This window comes from Trematomus bernacchii, unplaced genomic scaffold (assembly GCF_902827165.1).
Source record: "Trematomus bernacchii unplaced genomic scaffold, fTreBer1.1, whole genome shotgun sequence".
In the NCBI taxonomy this organism is placed as follows: Eukaryota; Metazoa; Chordata; class Actinopteri; order Perciformes; family Nototheniidae; genus Trematomus; species Trematomus bernacchii.
Genome location: NW_022987720.1, coordinates 13,619,458 through 13,640,407, shown reverse-complemented (window position 1 = coordinate 13,640,407; position 20,950 = coordinate 13,619,458). Strand labels below are relative to the sequence as shown.

General features: G+C 39.9%; 1 protein-coding gene across 2 annotated transcripts in view; it reads right to left on the bottom strand.

Annotated features, from left to right (window-relative positions):
• The window catches only part of mrc2 (mannose receptor, C type 2), a 30,103-nt gene extending 11,923 nt beyond the window's left edge, over nt 1–18,180 (bottom strand). For both annotated transcript variants that reach the window (XM_034143088.1, XM_034143089.1), the window contains exons 1-14: nt 17,916–18,180; nt 12,076–12,480; nt 10,207–10,380; nt 9,904–10,068; nt 9,101–9,214; nt 8,743–8,886; nt 8,459–8,650; nt 7,836–7,990; nt 7,580–7,684; nt 4,045–4,160; nt 3,808–3,956; nt 2,702–2,919; nt 258–400; nt 73–166 (exon numbers count right to left, since the gene is read on the bottom strand). In XM_034143088.1, coding sequence (XP_033998979.1) covers nt 73–166; nt 258–400; nt 2,702–2,919; nt 3,808–3,956; nt 4,045–4,160; nt 7,580–7,684; nt 7,836–7,990; nt 8,459–8,650; nt 8,743–8,886; nt 9,101–9,214; nt 9,904–10,068; nt 10,207–10,380; nt 12,076–12,480; nt 17,916–18,042 — 2,301 coding nt within the window. In that variant the 5' untranslated portion in view covers nt 18,043–18,180. The remainder of the gene's footprint in view (nt 1–72; nt 167–257; nt 401–2,701; nt 2,920–3,807; nt 3,957–4,044; nt 4,161–7,579; nt 7,685–7,835; nt 7,991–8,458; nt 8,651–8,742; nt 8,887–9,100; nt 9,215–9,903; nt 10,069–10,206; nt 10,381–12,075; nt 12,481–17,915) is intronic.
• Nucleotides 18,181–20,950: the final 2,770 nt, after the last annotated feature.

The window sequence follows — 20,950 nt, the reverse complement described above, 5'->3', positions numbered from 1 at the left end:
GAGTAAACAGATTATGCTTCAAAATTATTTTACTCAGCATTCGTACCAAGGTTGCATTTTGTCTTTACTCACAGCCACTCCATCACTCCACTTCCAGCTGCCGTTGTCCATCGGGTTTCTGCGATTCAATCCAATCCAAAACCAGTGCTGCTCATCCTCTGACTCCCTGTGGACCACATCATCATCATCACCATCATCATCATTGTCATCATCACCATATCACACCACATGCCCCCCGGTCAGAGAGGCACACCCACCCAAAGGCCTCGTGGAGGACCTGCAGGACAAAGTGCTCCTCCTCGGGGCTGCTGATGCTCAGCAGGTTGGCTCCATGTCTCCGGCAGGTGAGATGAGCCTGCAGCCAGCTCAGCTTCTGTTCCAGCTGGGAGGAATGGAACACCTGCACACACGAGATAAAGGTGTTATATAGATCTTAAATGAAATGCAATACTAGTGTAACAGCATTCGAATTAGCAGTTGTGTCACTTCAACTTTTGTGTCTACACTGTAAAATATTACCATGATTTCACAATATTTAGCTGTAATATTTTACAATAAATTACTGTTTTACCACTTTACAGTCTTTACCTGTAATGTTCACAATATAATACTGTAATTTTGAATTTCACAGTGAAATCAATGCAGGCACAGTTAATTACTGTGAATGTACAGGATAAATTATTACCAGGATTTCACAACATGTTACTGTATTATTTCATAGTAAAATACTGTATTCAGACCATCCTCTGTGATAACACAACAAATTAAGTGATTTTCTTGCTTTTATCGCTCTTGCTTGGCTTAAATACTAATTTCTTTCTTTGGTGCAGGTTTTACTTAAATTGAAAGGGGCACAGCTGCATGTGCCTTAAAATAAACGATGCAACATATAAATCTATGTAAAATTGAAATTGTTGTCTTGACTTATTGTTTTCAGGTGCTTCCTGGGCATTAATCCTGAGACGGGCTCGAAAGCCAAAAAGAGGCATGGCAATTTAAACCCCTATGTCAGCACATTCTTCAGAAAAATGGTTGACTTCGAGTGGATGTCTGTGTAGACATGTGTTACGTGCTGCCCTTCTTGTTTTCTTTTCTGTCTCCCTACTGCGCATGTTAGTGCGCATGGGGTGCACCTGGTCTGCCCCTGGCTCCGCCTCTGCCCAGGTGTTCCTAATTCCACTCAGCCATGTATATATAAAGAGAAGCTGGAGGAGAAGGAGGTCTCGCCTATCCTAACGCCGGGAGACACTCTCCATACCTCTTTGCCATTTTGAGCTGTAGGCCATATTTTTGCAGATGTGTTTATGTTTAGCCTGGAGGACCTGGTAGTCCAGTTTTCGCGACTTTATTTTGTTTCCCATAGGGTTTATAATTGATTTCTGGTTAGGGGGGGGGGGGAGCTCTGGGTCCTACGGTCCATGGTCTGGCTGGCTCGGGTTCCCTCCTTCTGTTTGTTCCTTTTGGCCAGTCCTCCAGACCTCTTTTTGTTTCCCGTTTTGCTTGTGTGAGCAAATGGCTGATTATCAATAAATGCTCGTTACCAAGTACCGGTTATTGCGTGTATTCTTTCATGTTGCGGGTCTCAGTACGAGCCACTACCGCGGAGTAGAGGTTGGGGTCGTATAACATGTCCAAGACACTGTGAAATGTACTTTGCACTTCAATGGAGTAATACAAAGTTAAAATTGGCATTTTCTTTTTCTTTGTTTTTCTTTGTTGATTGAGCTGATTGAATTGTGTAGTTATGGTCAAATCCCAGTTAACTAGTCAAATTTCGTATTATTTACATTTTTATATTTACAGTAAATTACTGGCTACTGTGTTGCATTACTTCTACAGTAAAAGTGTGAAAATACAGGTAATTACTGTAATTTATGTACAGCAAGGTACCATAATACCACAGCTCTGTACTGCTATATCACAGTAATTCCATGGGCATGGCAACTGTAAAGTCACAGTATTTAGCTGTACTTTTATTCTAATTTACTGTAAAATATCTACAGTAAATTACTGTGAAATATTTACAGTTAATTACTGTGAAATATTTACAGTTAATTACTGTGAAATATTTACAGTTAATTACTGTGAAATCCATGCAACTAGTAGCCAGTAATTTACTGTAATTTTACAGCCAAACATTTTACAGTGTACTACTTATTTTTTGTTATAGACTTTAATGATTTCAATTATCCTTTTTTAAATTCTACACTATATTTTTTTAGGTAAAGTGTATGCATAGCAGCTCACAATATTAATGAGTAACTCATTGGATCAAGGTTTTGGTATTGGTTCTGAAAATATTCACATTTTCATTAACTATCTATACATTATTATAAGCTTTGAAAAATACACTTTCAGATATGAGAAATGTTAAAGAAATGATCCTGACTAATGTATTTATGAGATATATTATCCTGTTTAGTTATGAAAGACAGAATATTGCAAGATTTGTTTCAGCATTTCATAACGAACACTTTTAGAGTTACTTAATTATGAAGTCTATCTTGTTTTTAACTATGAAGAAGTTGAACTTATGCTTCTAAATCACATACAAAAATAGTTATTCCACTTTGTCAGATGTTTACACAATAAAATGAGAAAAGCTACAATTGATCTATTACCCAGTTTAGCCATTTAAGTCTAACACTGAATAAATGAAAGACTAAAAACCAAAGTGTGCTGGAGTGACCCTGTGAAACACCTTGTAGCAGTAGCGCAGGTTGCTGTTGCTCTTCCAGCCGCTGGGACAGGCGCCGCTGAGGCTGGGGGTGGGCTGCGGGGCGGGGGGCTCGGGGCTCAGAGACGTCTCTTGGTTCTGACGGCAGATGAATTTCGCCTTTGATGACGCACACTCCTTCACCTCCCACAGACCTGTTGCGGAGCCCATCGCCATGGAAACGCATCCGCCATGGACGCTGACTGAAATAGATAAAGATAGAGGGATGAATGTAAGTAAGTGGAGAGAATGAGGCGTCCATGGTGAAACTTGTGGAAATAAAGAAATGTAAAAGATTTGAGGAAAATGTATGTTAAGAGTTGCATGTTAGATTCAATTCTCCAAACAAGGGCAATGTTTCCTTTTTTAGGTTTTTCTTTCTCTAACCTTCCTTATTGATCTTAGTTATGGATCATCTTTTTTCTAATGGTGTGTACATCAGGAATAGTCTTCTACATGATGACATTTTTTTGTTTAGTTATAACTCACACCAAAGTCTTTCACAGCATAGTCTACTAAAGCATCAAAGAGCAGCTATAGTCCCTGCTGAGTTCAGACAGCTTATATTTTTTGGATCTATCTCTGACTTGAAAGCCAGAGGTCTCGCCCACAACTGGTTTTTGAGTCAGCTAGTCTGCTTTGGAAATGACGGTAAATCCAAGATCCCTGATAGCCCGAATTGTGCAAGCAGTGTTCGCCAGTGTGCTGACTCATTCCTCATACCCCTTGCTGGGACTTTTTCTTAACTGCTGATCATTTTCATAGATTTGGATCTTACCAAGTCTGCTTAACAGCCAAATCAGGATACCACGATATGGTCATTCGAAGTCTATATTTTGGCTAAAGATGAAACACCTGGGACCTATCCAGTTTCTTATTAATAGATTAAATTCAAAATTGTTATGATTATTGACTCAGGTTTAAAAAGAACTCTTCACAGCATAAAGAATGAAGAAGTGAAAAGGCAGTGGGTGGAAAAGATACTGCAACAATCCCAGTATGGTCATCCTGCATCCTGTACACATAATCAGATCATTTTGCAGGTCATGAACAATAAAAATAATCACACACTCACTCAATAAGTGACTTACCTGGTTGATCACGATTCCAGTTGGTGTAAGACACCTCATCCCCGCTGAGCCAGTGGAAGGAGCCGGGGCTGGTCTGGTCATGGAGGCCGATCCAGAAGGAGTCTCCAGAGCGACCCAGCACCAGGCTGTTGGCGAAGGCCTGCTCGAACCTTAGATTTACAGGGTTTCGTTTAGAAAGGCAGCACTGACTAAACTGATATCTGTGTGAGTGGGACTGTAAGTGTTCCTACTTCCTACCTATTGGTAATGGTGACGAGGGCGGCTCCATGTTCCTCACACGCCTTCTTGGCTTCATCAAAGATAGACAGATCTTCTCCCACCCAGTAACACGCTGGACTGTGCCACTTCCAGCCCTGTGGAGAGAAGGGAGATTAACAGGATATGGACAATTTAAAAAATAATAAGTTAACCTTTCAAAGAATAGAATTTTACAACGCTTCTCAACACTCTAACCGAGAGGTGTTTTCAATAGTTTATTCGGCTTAACAAGTAGAATAATTCTCTCAACACATGAACAGAAACTTCATCCATCAGTTTATCGCAAACACTTAAAATCATCTGCAATTACATGAGTTTTAATGGACAACAGGGACATTTAAAAAAAAATCTTTGTAAAGTTACTAAGGCTGCCAGGATAATGTTGTGGAGCAAAACAAATACAACATTTTCCACTGAGATGTATTGGTGAGGAAGTATAAAGCTACAATAAATGGAAATGTTCAAGTAAAGTACCTTGATGTTGACAATGTACAATACTTGAGTAAATGTACTTAGTTTCCTTCAGCCTCTGCTTTACAGAGGTAAAACCATAAATGATTCACTCAGAAAATCCTTAAAAGTCACAAAGGGTCTATTTAAGCCAGTCAAGTGTATGGCAAATACAGAACAATAAAAAGAACACGTCTAGGCATGCAGAAATAACTTTTCCCTGGCCTCGATTCCTGCTGACAGCTCAGACCTACTGTAGCTGCGGACGTGTACAGATGCAGAGCGCTGCCAACACGCAGGAGGTCAGAGGAGGTGACATTTAGCAGGAGAATGATAATGAGAGACAGTTAATATATAGCATTGTGTGAATAAGCCCAACCTCAGGCTTTTTGCGCAACCACGTTTGGCATCTAGTCAAAAACCTCAAAGATTACAGCTGGAGAGGTCTGATCCGTTCAAACTCTTTTGTTGACTCTCTTTATTGTCCTTTCTTTCCCTACAGTCACTACATCAGTGTTGAATTATAGAATTCTTATAACATGCCATTATTAATAACTACAGTATAACATGTTACATCATCAAGACAAATTGCACCTAGAATCTATTACAATATAGTAATGCTATGAGACACCACACCTATTTCCACCCATATGTCCATTGGGTATTTGTATTATCCTTCACATAAATAACACAGAAGCTGATTCAATTAACAAGTCAATTAAATGATTTGAAAATAAGCAATATATAAGCCTGGCCTATGCAGCAAAGAAGCATTGTCTTTTGTATGGAAAGTGCATACATTAACGGTCTCTACCCACTCCTGAGTGAAATATCTGTCTCCATAGCCGCTAAATAATGTATAACACATCAATATGGCTCCACGGTAACTGGGAGAGACATTATCAATTTATTCTGAATTTAAACCGATTCATTGATTAATCTAGAAAGTAATTGGAAGGTGAGGGGAGGCTGTGGCTCAGTGGATAGTGTGCTGGACTTCAAATCAGTGGATAGCAAGTTCGAGTCCCACTGCAGCCAGCATGTCGTTGTGTCCCTGGGCAACACACTTCACCCCAAATTGCTCCTGTGGGGATTGTCCAGAGTAATGAATGTATGTAAGTCGCTTTGGATAAAAGCGTCTAACAAATAACATGTAATGTAATGTAATGTAATTGGAAGGTTAATCGATAGCAACCCCTTTCTCATTGTTTTCAGTTATTATAAATCCAATCTCGGAACTGTCTCTTTAAAAACAGAAAATAAAAAATCCCCAAAAATGAACACAACCAACAAAGCTCACATTTAAATGATGGTAGGGGCCCCCTGGTGACTGAGGGGGTCTTAGCAGCTGCTAACGCCGAAGGCTGCCGCTGATTAGTGTTGTCTCATCACTCTGTTTATTCACACATGAAGAAACTGAGTTATCCTTATGATAAAATCTCTATCTTTGGAAGCAGAGACGCAACACTTGTATGATGAGTGACTGCTCCAGTGAGTAAATAAAATGCCAACATTACAGTGATGAGCAATCCTTTATATTTGTTGAGTAATGAGCCGAGTGCATGATGGGGTATGTGATTTGGGGATCATGTGGTGTAATGTTGCTAAAGCAGTCAGCGGGCTTTCTGTCGTTGTTGTTTCACATGTTGCGTGAACTGATCTCGTCTGCTCGATACAGAGCAAACTGCCACGGGGCCCTGCAGCATGTGCCATGCCAAATGACCCTCATCACATTACCACCCATGGTGTCCTGCTCTCCAGGGAGAGGGAAGATTCATTACACCAAACAGTCCGTACAAAGACCTTTGTTAAATGTGACAGCTGAGAAACAGCATGACTCATCAAAAACAATTAGCAAAAATATGACATTGTTGAAGTGTGTAAAGAACACAAACACACACTTTGTTTGCTTCTATCCCTATATGTGATAACATATGTCACACTTTACAGGAATAAGGACAGGGAAACGTACTTGGCCAGTGACCATAGAAAACAGTGGTCAGGTACAGATAAGTCAGGTATGAGAGGCTTAAAGTCTCATATGGAATGCATTATGGTCCGGGAAATCAGAGACAGATGTAGATATATTCTCCAGATGGGATTTTGTTCATCATGTTGGCACAAGCCGTGGTGGTACAATTTGTTGTTTGTACTGACCGGACTTGTTGAAGGAAGACACAATGACAATTAAAAAAATATATATATAATGATTTTTCTTCTTTTTTTTTGGGGCCAATGGAAAATATTTCAAAGGAAAGAGTGTGAGTGTGCAGCGTCAGAGTGTCTCGGCTGCATGCTCACCGTCTTAATGGATTGATTTATATTACAGTTAGAGGCCGGGGGTGGACTGGTGGACCAGTGGACTGAAAAGTGAGAGATGAAAGAGAGTTCTGGGGAAGGGGGTCAAAGGTGAACGGCTGAAATACTAAATAATAGTTATGTTCCCTGCTACACTACAAACTGCCAGCAGCTGGAATAAGAGAGAGAAATGCTAGAGGACATCAGATTCTTGTGGGAAGAAAAGAAAAAAAAAAGAATCAGTAATCTAAAGTAGTGCTTCTCAAATGGGGTACTTTGAAGTACTGCAGGGGGTACAAGATATTTAAAACAACATTTTAATAAAAATAAATGTTACTATGATAATTATACTAAAATGTTTTAATTACAAATCTAAATGTAATTTTGATTGGCCACATTTTTATATATTTTTAATATCTATTAGCTGCCATAAAAAAACAAAGCACTGTCACAAGGAAGCCATTTTAGATACAGAATGACAAAGGAAAACCCATAACATTTTAAAACAAAGCAACGATACAGCTGAATACACAGTGGAAAATGTAAAAACGTGTTTCTCTCTTAATTATAAATGCAGTGCAATGCTGTTGGAATGTTATTGCATGATGGCAAAAAATTGGTTTGTCGTGAAATTGTAACTTTTAAGTGTTTTTTAGTTACAAAGAGTGCTGCAATATACTGCTCTTTGTTTCCTTTTTAACACCCAGGTAAAATGTTCACGACAAGACAATGAAGCATGAAGCACTAAATGCAAAGAGAGTATTACTTGTTTGCAGCCTTGGTGTTTTGGCTTCCCATCAGTCTTTGTGCCCGATTTCTTACAGATGGAGGCCAGAGTCAGATTACAAGGGCTGTCATCCCAGCGGCCCTCCTGCATATTTAAGCAAGACACAAACAGAAAGAGAGCACACAGCTGTTAAATATATACAAATGTCGGAGACTGGCTGTCAGTGAGATAACTTTGAGGTGATTAAGTCCCCTGACTTTGGGGGTCAGTGTGAGGGCGAGGGGGATCGACTCACAGCTCCCCAGATGGAGACGCAATCTTCCAGGGTGTTGCGGAAGTTGTTGGGTTCAAAGGGGTGCCAGTAGGTGAAGATAACGGGCGTGTGGTCAGTCCATTGGAAGTCCATTTGCATATTAGTATCATGGAGCCCTATCCACAGCTGGTCAATGTCTGACAGAAGCAAAAGAGAGAAAACATTTTACTACTGGAAAAAGGATGCACATAAGATAAGATAAAAATAAGAAAGAAGGTCAAAGAAGGAAGATAATAAGGACTGGAAAACACCTTGAAAATGCCATTTCGTGTTGATAGTATATAAGATTCAAGGCTTTATTTTCATGTGCACATTAGCTACAGTATAGATATGCCAATGAAAAACTTAAGTCACAGGCTCCTCCAACAGTGCAACATGAATATATATAGGACATAAAACAAATCAAACAGATAAAATATATATAAATAACAGGAATGTTTACTTTTTTAAATGGAAATGTATCCAAATCTATCAGAAAGTGTTCAGATTTGAAGCTGAAGAAAGCACAGCTAACACATTGGTTCATTGTTCTCCCCCTTTGTTCATTTAAACTGAAGAATATACATTAAAAGGTGTTTTGAAGTACATAAATCAGGTCACATCACCTTTCTTGAGGTTGCGTATGATGAACTCTAGCTCAGGTAGTGTGTGGATGCTGACCAGGTTGGCCTCCATCCTCTGACAACTTTTCTGAGCTGTATCCCACTCTATCTTGTCTGAATTCAGCTTGTAGCAGCCAGCCTGGAAAGCCTGCCAGCCCACATCACACTCATATTTCTCATCATCTGCCCACGAGTCTGTGGGAGCAAAAAGATGAAACCTCTCAAACTCTGGACTTAAACTGATGCATTTCACTTTAATGGACTAGTTTTAATGTCAGTACACGGACCAGTGGTGAAGGGGTCCAGGGTGGCATTGGGCCTCTTCTTACACACATATGGCAGAGCAACAGAGCATTCACGATTTTGCCAACGACCTGATGACTCAGTTCTAATCACGGCACAGTTCTCCTCCTCAGCGTGGTTTGGCTGGTCTGTAGGAAGAGAGTTAAGAAAAGAAACAGTGAAGGACTGAAAAAGTACTGGGATCACCAAAAAGAGTGTATTTGAACTCAGAGCAGTGTGTTGGTGAAAACGAGCAAACAAGCTTATTCAGCATTCTGTGGGAAATAGATGTTTAAAAAGGTCCACAGATGCTTTGAGGTTTAAAAAAAGGCAGTAAACATTGAGTTGTTTTTACAGTCTAACCTTGCTCCCAGTTGAGATATTTCAGTGGTGAGGAGTCGGCCCACTGCCAGCCTCCACTGATGTCCAGGTCATTCAGGCCAATCCACAAAGCTGCACTGTAGCCTGTCAGTAACCCTGAAACAGAAGAAAAACACCGCTCTTAATTTTTTGGAAATATGACAAAAATACGTTTTCTTTGGTGAAGAGGGACACAATGAAAGATAACACTCAATAGTGTGCTTTGATGTCCAGTCCATTCATCTCTCCAGTTATCTGTGGATTTAACTGTCAACTGTTGGGCGGACGACATGATTGTTATATGATTGACAACAGTCACAACGTCTCAGAAATCTATTATTACCGTGCACAGCAAATACAAGTAAACATGATGCTATCAACATTTTCCTTAATTGCCAAAATAGCTTATAGATTCATAATTTTAGATTATTTTTCATGTCTGTCACACAGGCAAGATAAGAAAAAAAGGCTCTATTTATAGGCTTGAAAACACAACTACTTGTTAAATACAATATGATGCTCACTGACATTCAAAAAGATGTTCATTATTACTGTCAATTTAAATACATCCTTGAAGGTTATAAACAAATAGAAAAATCTTAAAATGTCTCTCAATATATAATATCTATGCTGGTATGTCAATTCATGATACATTGTCTAACCTTTTGCTCAGTATTGATTTATTTGTACTGTATCTTTCTGAGGTTTTATATGCTAGTGTATTTTGTGTACCCAAAATAAAGCTACTATAAAACAGAAGTGGATGCCTCTGTTCACGTATGTCTTCATTTGCACATTATCTTTACCATTGATGTATGTCTGCTCATGCAGCTTGGTGATGCTAAGCAAGTCTGATCCCTGCTGCTGGCAGCTGATCCGAGCCTCGCTCCACGACAGCGTAGCCTGGAAGTTAAACTGGTAACAGCTGTCGGTCAGCGGGTCAGTGTCCCAGAAGATCTCACAGCCACTGCCTGACAGTGAGGCGAGGAGATAAGAAGGTGGTTAGGCCAAGGGAGAAAGCAGGGAAATAACAGCAAAGCAAACAGTTGGGAGAGAGGATATTGTGGTGAAGCTTGCTGAGTTTGATCAAGTTCAAAGTCATAACTCACTCTCTACGGGACAGAAGCCCCAACGCTCGTCTTTGCCGTAGTCGTGGGTGGTGGCGCACCAGAGGTGACCGTCCTCACGCCCGATGCTGGTGCAGCTGTGGAACCACTGGCCGTCATACAGGAAGGGCAGATAGCAGGGCCGTCCGTTAGAGTTGCCCTGGATTGTGTAGATCTCTGGGAACACAGACAGGAGAGACTTTGACTCCCCGCACGCAGCAGGAGCGACGTGCTCGTGTTGCCTAAAGTTATTGCTGTGAACTGTGCTGAACTGAAATACCGTATCTGTTTTCTCAAGGATTTGGATAATCAAACACACGGCGAAAAACAGAGGATGATGTTACAGTCAAAACAGTCAAGTCAAATAGTGGTCAGCGGAAGGAAGAGTAAACAAACAGAAATATGAAGGTTGTCCGGAAAATATTATTATACAAAAGGGATTAGATGTAAATATTGATGTTGCAAAGCACAATCTGTAATATATACATTAAGCTGTCTTTGGCTCTTTTCTGCTTTAACAAATGTAAATTTCCCCTCTGTGGGACGAATAAAGGTATTCTGATTCTGATTCTGAAAATCCCCAGGTCTGGTTTGGAGAAAAGAGCAAAGCAAAGAAAGAAAGGGAGAGGCTGGATCTGTAGTTACCAGAACATGTTAAACCAATGGAAAGTATGGCAGACATACGAGGGGGGACAGATTTCTGAAACTCCCTCTCCGCTGCTGGCTGGCTGCAGCGGAGTCGCTCCTCTGCTGACTAATGGCAGAGGCATTCCTCTCCAGCAGCGAGTTGACTTTACAGAGAAATGTGTGAAGATCGGCAATAGAAAGCCACACATGAGTGAAAGAGTTTGAGAAGAGGTCGGATAAAGAAGAAAGTAACAGGAGATTTTGTGGTCTTCCATCACAGTTTGTCAATTAACAACCTGGGACATTTGATATCGGTAAGAATGGTATACTGACAGCGGAAATGAGGCTTAGCAGTAAATCACCACGGCTAGATTTAATCTGGACTGAAAACTATATATAAATACAAATAAAGTTGAGGGCAAGGACAGCTCTGTGTTTACTGCGAGTTTACAAACACCAGCTATGTTTTCCTTGGCTTTGTGACTGGCAGTCAGCCACTTGTCCTCAAAGATGCCCTAGAAGCAACATTTTGAACAGATCCATTTGATCAGATACAGCTGTGGCCTTCACAACAGTAAGTCTATCTTCCTCACTCAGCGGCCAAACAGAAGAGGAGCTGAATCACCACAGCTGGGAAGTGAGGGGCGTCGGTCGGTTTAATAGAGAAAGATGTGTACACCTCGAATGGATGCTCCAGTGTGATCTCATTTCTTAATTTGGTATGGATTTTACTTGTTTTTTTATTTATGTATTTGTTTATGAATTTTTTCTTTATTTCTATATATGTTCAAATACATATATTTTAAAGTATATCTATATATTTTATTGGTCCTTAGAGTAGTCATAGAGGATATTTTTTCAAGCTAAGGTTTTTTAAGCCTACCCTTTTTCTACATAATCTAATAGGCAATTCTTACAGTATTACGTTTTCACAAACAGAGGCAAAAACAGATCTCTACATGCTTCATGTCAAATATTATTTAAATCTCAGTTGTTTATGTGTTCACCACATAATTGTTAACTTTAGCAATTGAATTACTTAGCAATCTCTTTTTTCTTTGGTTCAAAAATCAATACAAATGTTTATTGTTTATTGTATTATCCGTATTATGTGTTAACGATTAACAATGTTAAAAAAATAAAGCTATTTTAAAAGGAATTAGTGAGTGTAGTTGTCCATGTTTAGGTGTCTGAAGAATCCTTCTTATGCAAATTGAAATTGCATTTGATTATAAGCATGCTTACCACGATGTGTTTTGGAGCACAGGTCCTCTACCCCACCATGCATGGTCCACTTGAGCTTTGAAGGGGGGGCGGTTGAGGAGGAGTTCCAAAATGAGGGTGAGGGAAGATAGATGTTGAGGTTGTCCAACACCTGGCCACAGTTCCAGGTCCAGCGTATTCTGGGGGGCTCGTGGTCACAGGTGTACACGCCCAGAGGAGACCTGTCCGATCTGGAGCTGGCGTTACCCGTGGTTACTCCCAGGCACAGCGAGGAGCCCAGGTTGAACAGGCGACCCCGGGTCACCCACTTCCAGCGCTGGTTGTCTTCCTCACAGGAGGATGCCAGGACGAGGGAGTGATCCCGCACCCCCAGGCACCCCTGGGCGCCCTCATGGAAGAAAGCGAAATCGTCAGAGTCCAGCGGCGCTGTGCAGAGAGAGGAAAACAATGGCATCAGTCAATAACGCTGATGAAAGCAACATTCCGTGTTAGCAGCAAATGTGGCAGAGAAGAGGTCAGCAGCTGGATCAATATCTCCATTAATGGCTGCAGTGCTGGGTCAGGACTAGTTTGAGATTCGCCCTCTGATGTTCCTGCGTAATACACTTCAGTCAGTGGTATTAATAATAATAATAATCTTGTAATAACCGTAAATCCCTGAGCTTTCAGTAGGGAGAGATTGCAGAAATGTCATGCAATAAACTGTGAAAAGTGGTTACACATGTTTTTAATGCAAGGTTGGCAATCAGGGTTGAATCAACATGTACCGTGTTTCAAGAATTACCCCCATTACCCAACACTGACCTGGCCTTGCCTCTCATTGCATTGTGTGGTGTCTATTTATGTTGGGTTTGACTATGCAGTTTTGGGAGACACATAATATAAAAGGTCTTTATCATAAAAAGCTGTTAGGTGATACAATGACCAAAAATTACTTTATGTTTTGACAGTTCTCAACTTGAGTAAATTGATGAAACTGTAATTATCCCCAGGGGAGAAATGGCTGTTTTCATTCTGCTGACTTCTCACTGCTGTACACTGTTGACACAACTTCAATGTGATTCTCATAGGAGCTATGGTTTACTACAAGCTGTTAACCTAAAGTTTTGCAGTATTCTCAAATACTCATATGCTACACAAAAATATCAAATAGAAACTAAATGTTACCAGAAAACTGAGTCATGGAAAAAAGTGTTGAACTTAACACATTCAGAGCAGTGGCTGGGCGCAAGCCTCAGTGACTGGAAGTCTGCAACACCCTTTCTCAAAAATATATGTGGTTTTCCTTCATTCCTTTGTGATATTTCTTTGTGAAGGATTTAGAGATTGGTAACCAGAGGCCATAATTGTGAAGATAATGGTGCGAGGTAGTGAGTCTGTGTGAAGTTGGTAAACAGAGAGGCAAATCAGGAGTGTAGGAGTGATTCTAAATTAAGGTTGTGCTAAAAGGATTTAAAGGAATATGCCTTCACATAAATCCTTTCTCTAAGACCTGAGAATCAGAGAAGAAAAAAAACGAGACCTACAGCATTCCTTCTCGCCGGGCTCCTGTGAGAGGCCAGGAAGTGGGGAAGGTAGGAAAAGATCACTGTGCATTTGGTTGAAAAACATAACTCTCCTATGTGTGGAAACTTCACTCCACTCAGTCTGCGGCACTCTCTTGTTTCCTACTTCTACTCAAACACTCAAAACCTCCTGTGCTGCTTTTATAGACACAAAGACAATGGAGTCCCATCAAGAGCCCCCCCATAAAACGCCCTGTAATCTGGAGGACACGGTAGACACGCCTCTCTCCTCGCTCTCCAGCCTCTGCGGTTGAGTTTCTCAGAAGCAGTGTTAGCTCTTTTGGTCGGTAGCAAAGCAGAAAGAGAGCGCAGTGGGAGAGTGGTTTAGCATACGTTTGAAAGTGCTCTTTACGGTTAATCAGATATAATTACCACCACCATGTTCTTTTTATAACTCCATATAGCTTACAGTAACACCCAGCTGGTCGGCTTGTTTACTGCCTGTTCATTGTTTTGATTGTTAAAGATTCAAATCTGTTCACACAACATCTCAGGAGAGTTAAACATATATCCAAACACTAGTTCAGTTATCAAAAAACATCTCAGTTGGTCTTCATTTTCCAGCAGTATGATCTTTGAGTGACTCCTCGATCAAACGTCAGCTAAATCAGCAAAAACCGGTGGAAAATCACTGTCTGGTGAATCCATTAAAATTGGAAGCTATTTTATAAAAAGAAGAAAAAGAGCATTATATTTTTGGAATTAAAAGTGAATAACTAGTCATTATTTTTGGAACTTCTGTTTAAAAAGTCATGTAACAGATGAATCAACTATTAAAAAGATGGAATCCCTTTGTGCCTTGTCCTCAGTTCTCTGCTGTAATTTGTTTCTACTATACAATTAAAACAGGGGTGTCAAACTCAAGGCCCGGGGGCCAAATCCGGCCCGCGACTTCATTTTATGTGGCCCCACAAGAGCTTGCAAAGAATATAATATGTTTATTATACGGTTACAGTACATGCCACTTTACAGAAGCACGTTGCCCATAAACGACATGTCCCACAATGCATCTCAAATTTGACTTTTTCTCAGAATTTGACTTTTTTTGTCCAAATATGCCTTTTTTCTTAGAATTAGCCTTTTTCTCATAAATAGATTTTTGTTTCAAAATGTCACTTCTCTTTTTCAAAATGTCACTTCTCTTTTTCAAAATGTCACAATCAAAATCATATTGTGACATTCTTACTGAAGAGACTTGCAATTATTTGCCCTAGACTTCTGCTTTCAGACGTAGTTAATTATGAAGTTATATTAATTAATTATTTCGTCTTAAAGTTACAACCGGCCCTTTGAGTGCAACCATAATGCTGATGTGGCCCGTGATGAAATTGAGTTTGACACCCCTGAATTAAAATGATGTCTTCCACAATAGACAAATAACGTTATTAACTAAGCTCAGGATGTACGTACACCTACTTGAATAGCTGGAGTTACACAACACTGACTTGTTAACAAATGTGCCAACATATCGGTCGTATGACATTTTGTCCTTTTCACTACGGGAATTAAAGCTTTAAAAAAGAAATACATCAGTGTCAGCTCTAACGTGCCTGTAAGAAGATTCCAACACTGGTACCAGCCCAGCCTTACAGAGAGTGTTAAATGAACTCCTATATATGAATGTAAGCTCAGTATTCATATTTGAATATATAAGAAGTTCCTGGCAAAAGCTTTTGAACCACTATAGACAACCTGAAGCTGCAGATCCTGACAGCAAGAAGCAAATTCAAAAATAACTTTTAATTCCAGTCTGGAGGGCACACAACTGGATGTTTGATGTGCGAAAACTCCCGGGCACTCAGAGAGAGAGAGAGCAGAATTCCAGATTTACTTTAAGCCATTGAGCCCTGTGAAAGCTAAGCCACAACAGCTCTCCTGCTGTGATCTCATCCTCTTCTTTGCCCTGTCACACCTTTTTTTCAATGTTGGAGACAGTTTCCTGCTGAAGAAAGAGGCTGAATCTCACAGCCAAGGACATGCGCCAGTAGAGGCACGTATTCCCAGAACCTCCGCCTCCACTATGGGGTCATCTGCTGGACCAGATTTGAGCACAATACTTGCAAACGTGGGTGAAGGCTCAAAAGCAAATTTCGACATGAAACCATACAAGTTCAACAAACTTCTCGAGATCACATTGTTTGGTAGAGTGTGACTCATTGCTGTTGCCAAATAGTTACCACAACATAGCCTATTTTTCAAATGTGTTGTTCGTGAGATTGTATATTAAGATCTAGATTGACATTCAAGCAGGCTTTTCCCGTAACCTCTCCATATTTTGACAGATGTCTGCGATAAAAAAAACAGGCCTTTAACTGGCCAGTGTGATATAATGTAATCAACAAATAGCCAGGAAATTCCAGCCTGCTGTGTTTGTTTCTTTGGTGTTTTATGGTGGTCTGGCCTCTGAAGCAACCCAAACTGTGGATAGGTTTAACCTCATCCAAGAACCTTGGCAGAGGAGAGAAAGAGAGGGCTATCTGGAGAGAGAAGGGTATGCATCTCTCAGCCACATTCACAAACGGAGCGAACTGGAACCTCTAGCAAAGTGTGTTTGAAATGTAGAAACATACGTGAAAAAAGGTGCAATCTGTCACCAAGGTAAGGACTGTGACACAAGATTTTCATCGACATAACTACACTGTAGCTATGTTCGTTTGACAAATAAAGAACCTTGAACCTTGAACCTTGAACCTTGATTTATAAAGATAAATGATCTAATCATTTCTGAAAGGTGTTTAGTGTAAGATCAATAACAGTGTTTCTCGTGAGTTTGACACCAGAAACCACCACAGAGCATTAAACTCATTTAGAATGACATTGAACAAAATATGAGAGTTCAATAATAAAAGGCTAAGATGTTTAACGTTTAACTGGCTGAAAATTGCGCAAACAATAAAAATAACAAATCCAAAAACACATTTCATAAAATAAATCCACAAAGACTATTTCCCCTTCGATCCTTCTGCAGCTCGTCCAGTGGTGCAAAGAATTGAAGAGGGATTGTTAACTTTGGCAACAGGGGAATTTGATGGCATATAGGCAGAATTAGTTTCAAAATAAAGCAGTTAAACATCGTGAAAAAGAGCTCCAGCTTGTTTAGGATGTGTATATAGCAGGAGCCAATTTTGTAGGGAAAAGAGTGTAAAAAGTGGAAGTGTAAACCAATCTTAGTATCTCCATGTAACTTCAAGATCAAAGTAAGAGTACATCATAGGACTGCAGCAAACAATTAATTTCATTATCGATTAATCTGCCTATTGTATTCTAAATTAATTGATTAATTGGTTGGACTATAAAATGTCAGAAAGTGGTACAAAAAAATGTAAGGTTATGTCTTTAAATAAATAGAAAAAAGTGATATTCAGTCTAATTTGACAAAAGAAGATAAATAATTGCAACATTTATATTAGAGAAGCTGAAGCATTTGCAACAAATGTGCATGAAAATGTAAGATTAAAGGAAAAAATGAAAATTTATTGTGTTGGTGAATAAGAGAACATACTTTATGGTAGCCTATTTTGCCCAGAGTTTAACGTATTTATGCTCAAATTACTTAATACTGACAATATAGTCCAACAAACAATATCATGATGCAACCCATCTTGAAGTTGCACAATTCACTGTATAATAATAATAACATCACAGAGAGCTTATTCAAGTTATAACACATTGAAAACAAGCCTGAACACTGGAAAAAATAAATACGAGATGAAAAATAACAACAACACTTTAAAAAAGAAAGAAAGTATAATCTATGTGTTAGAAGACATTGTGTGGTTGGTTGTACTCTCCAAAGCATCCCATAACATGTAATGGTGTAGTAGCTGCTCAGGGCCGGCTCAATGTGTTAATTGCAGCCTGTAACCGGATGAAAAGGTCACATCTGCCCGCAGGGTGCCAAACCAAGCGTCACCCCTTATAATGTAGCCTAAAGAAAAACACCACCCGGCACGAAAATAGAACAAACAAAGCAATGTGTGCGTTGTTTTGCGGCTTTACATAAACGTATATATAAATAGAAATCACAATAGAGACAGTAAGCCAGCAGCCCCTTCCCTCCTCCCTCCGTTTTTCTGCACATCTGGTTCCACTCACTGCTCGGACTTTTGGTTCGTGGCATACCGAAGCACTAACTGCAGAATGCGCAGAAATTATGTTTATGTGTCGGCTTTCTAACGCATTTCCTAACTGTAAGTCGTTACCAAAAATAGAAAGCATGCACAACAGGTAACACGTCGACTTGGTTTCTCGACTTTTACATCACTGGAATTAAGCGAAAGTTGATATTTTGCTCACCAGTGACGCTCCTCTTCAGTTCCAGACTAAAGATGAATAAATATAAAGTGCATTTGTAAAATAAAAGTTGCCAATTTGTCCATGTTCTCCTTGATTCCTTGGTTCGGTGACGTCCGTTGCCTTGCATGCTCACAACTGCAACCCACGAACACACACGCTGCAAAAAAAACGTCCCAAGAAAAAAAGTGATCCGGAGCAGGACTGCCCCAGTGTCTGACTCTGATGTGATGCAGGGACGGAGAGGAGTCTGACCGCTAGAGCTCCGTCTGCCTCAGTCAGAGGAGAGTGAGATGAATGGAGCAGCGTCAACAACGTGTGCGCGCGCGTGTGTGTGTGTTTCCCAACATGTGGTCCGGGGACCTCCAGGAGCCTGATAGAACCCCCAATAGCATCCGAGGACTGGTGTCAGGGAGAAAACAACACCAACTTGAGAAAAAAGTCTTTAAGAATCCGACAAAACCATTCTGAAAATAAGCTAATCTTGGCTGTCGGAAAAAATATATTAAAATACAACTAAATGAAACAAATACAGTATAACGATGAACAAAAATCACATGTCAAATCTGATTCTGATATTTGAAAATGTCCGAAATCCATTCTGGACATAATTATTATTATTTTAAGTATATATTATGTTCAGTCTTTTGCACAAAAACATTTCTATAACATTTCTGTTTCTTTACTCATGTGTCTTTTTGGCACACAAGTCGGGCACATAGTCTGCTGACCCCTGGCCCAGCTGACAATTTTAGAGACCTGGAGGATTATCTCTGGCAGAGAAAGAACCAGAGCTGTACCAAATGTTTGGCCTCACCCCAAGTATGGATATGGACTCACCCTGAGATGCTGAAGGCTGTGGACATTATTTAAACATTATCCAGGCATCACACTCCTCTGCCTCTCTTGGAAAGCTAGTATGATGGTGCTTGAAGGGAGGATGTGAATCAAACATAAATTGGTATATCAAAGTGTATATTTCAGTCAAAGCTTATGTTTGGATTGATTTTGAAAACGTAATAAAGGTTTATCCTTACAACATTAACATACAGTTTGAGAAACTTCAAATTGTATCAATTAAATATCTTTGTACCCATCACTTCATACCTGGGCCTTTTCTTCTTTGACGCCTAATGAAACTGCTGTAAAATCGTCATAAAATCGATAATTGTTGAATCTTTTCAACGGCAACAAAACATGTCTTCACTTCGTAAACTGTACAGCGAAATGGGTGGCGTAGTTTTGCAGGATGTCCGGCATCACTCTATTGACAATTCTCTGACCAACTGTGGACAGCAGTTTCTTGGAACCAGGGTGATATCATGTACTATCCACCAGGCAAGTGCAGAGGATGGTGGTGGAGCAGAGGCCTAAATATATAAAAGGGCAAGTTGGCAATTTTTGTTACTTTCAAATAAATATATGCCTGTAATAACTACTTTTGTGACAGCTTTAATGGATAATAAAATGTGTGTTTTTCAAACAAAAATGGGGTTGGTTCAAACACTGCTACATCCCAGTTAATGAATGATACATGCGAAGAAATGAAGTATATTTCGGTAAATTCTTCTCGCATGTCCTCCATATTTCTCAGGCGTCAGGCACAATGCTCCTGTAATGACAGGCAATAAGAAGATGTTGATATTGTACGGCTAAGATACTGCTACTATGTGCCAAATAATTTGTTTAATATAATTCACATATCGATAATTGATTTGTTAAAAAAAAGGGCACTTTCCTAACAGGAGGGCAAAAGGGCAGGTGCTGATGTCTATCTGTGCACGTGCCTGGATCTGACCAATCACCAGAACCCAGTTTCAGGAGGAGCAGTGCAGTCTGCCCTGGTCGTGCAGCAGTGGAGGATTGGTAGGGCGTCAGTAGTGCTTCGGTAGGAGGGAGCTGAGTCTGAAAGCAAGGCTTTGATTTCCTAGTCAATCTATTTTTGAACTTTATCCATGATCTTGAGCTTTGCATAGGGACTGAACGAATAAGATTGTAAGCAGCTGTAACTATTCACCCTTTGAGATAAAGCCATGAGCTCAGATATCCAGAGGGAGCTCAAATAAGAACCGGTGCTCCTCTGGGTCATTAGGAGACAGGTCTCAGTGAGGTGAGTGAGCGTGTGCATTCTATTGAAAGATTTGTGGGCAGGACTGGTAGAAGAGCTCATGGTACACCCAGAACACGCTGAATGTATGGTATATCTTATCTGGATTAGGAACACATCAGGATCCCTCGGGAGGAGCTGGAACAGGTTGCGATGAAAGAACATGGAAGAGTATGTCAAGAAACAAAGCAACTTAGCCTCCATACATAAAATCAATATTTGGTGTTTCTCCCAGAGAATTCAGGCACAAATTACATTCAATTTGAGGCCATTGGTTCTAAATTGAAATATTGCAACTCATTGGACTTAGGGTTGAACCAAAATGCAATCCTGCTCCACCATCTGGTCCAAAACACAGCTGTTCGTATTTTAGAAATGGGACAGGTCACAAAATCCACCCCGTTTTAGCCTCTCTTTACTGGTTAGAATTATTTTTCTGATCAACCTTAAAGCCTTTCATGGTTCGGGCCTATGTTAAGTCTAAAGGTAAGTGTTTTTTGTGGGCCCCTCAGCTCTGGAACATCCTGCTTGAGGGCCAGAGGCTTGCAAAATCCGTGACATCTTTCAAATTCCTTCTCTTATCCTTTGGCTACAGCCTCTGATTATTTAAGCTGTTATATTTTCAACATTGCTAGTTATTTGCCTATGTTCTGAATAGTTTTAGAGCAATTTGTTATTAATGTGGCATTAAAGTCCAAGTTTACAGTCAATTTGAATTGTTTCATCCATGTAGTCACTAATGACTAGAGCTGCTTCATTATGGAAGAAATTCCAATTCCAATTATTTTGGTTTGAACAGAGATCACAAATTATTTTATATAATTACCCTTACTCATTGACGTTGGAAACTATACATTATGTACATTATAAAGTTAAATACATCGCTCTAGTGCACTTTAAGAGCAAAATTAAGAGGCTAAAGATCTATGAA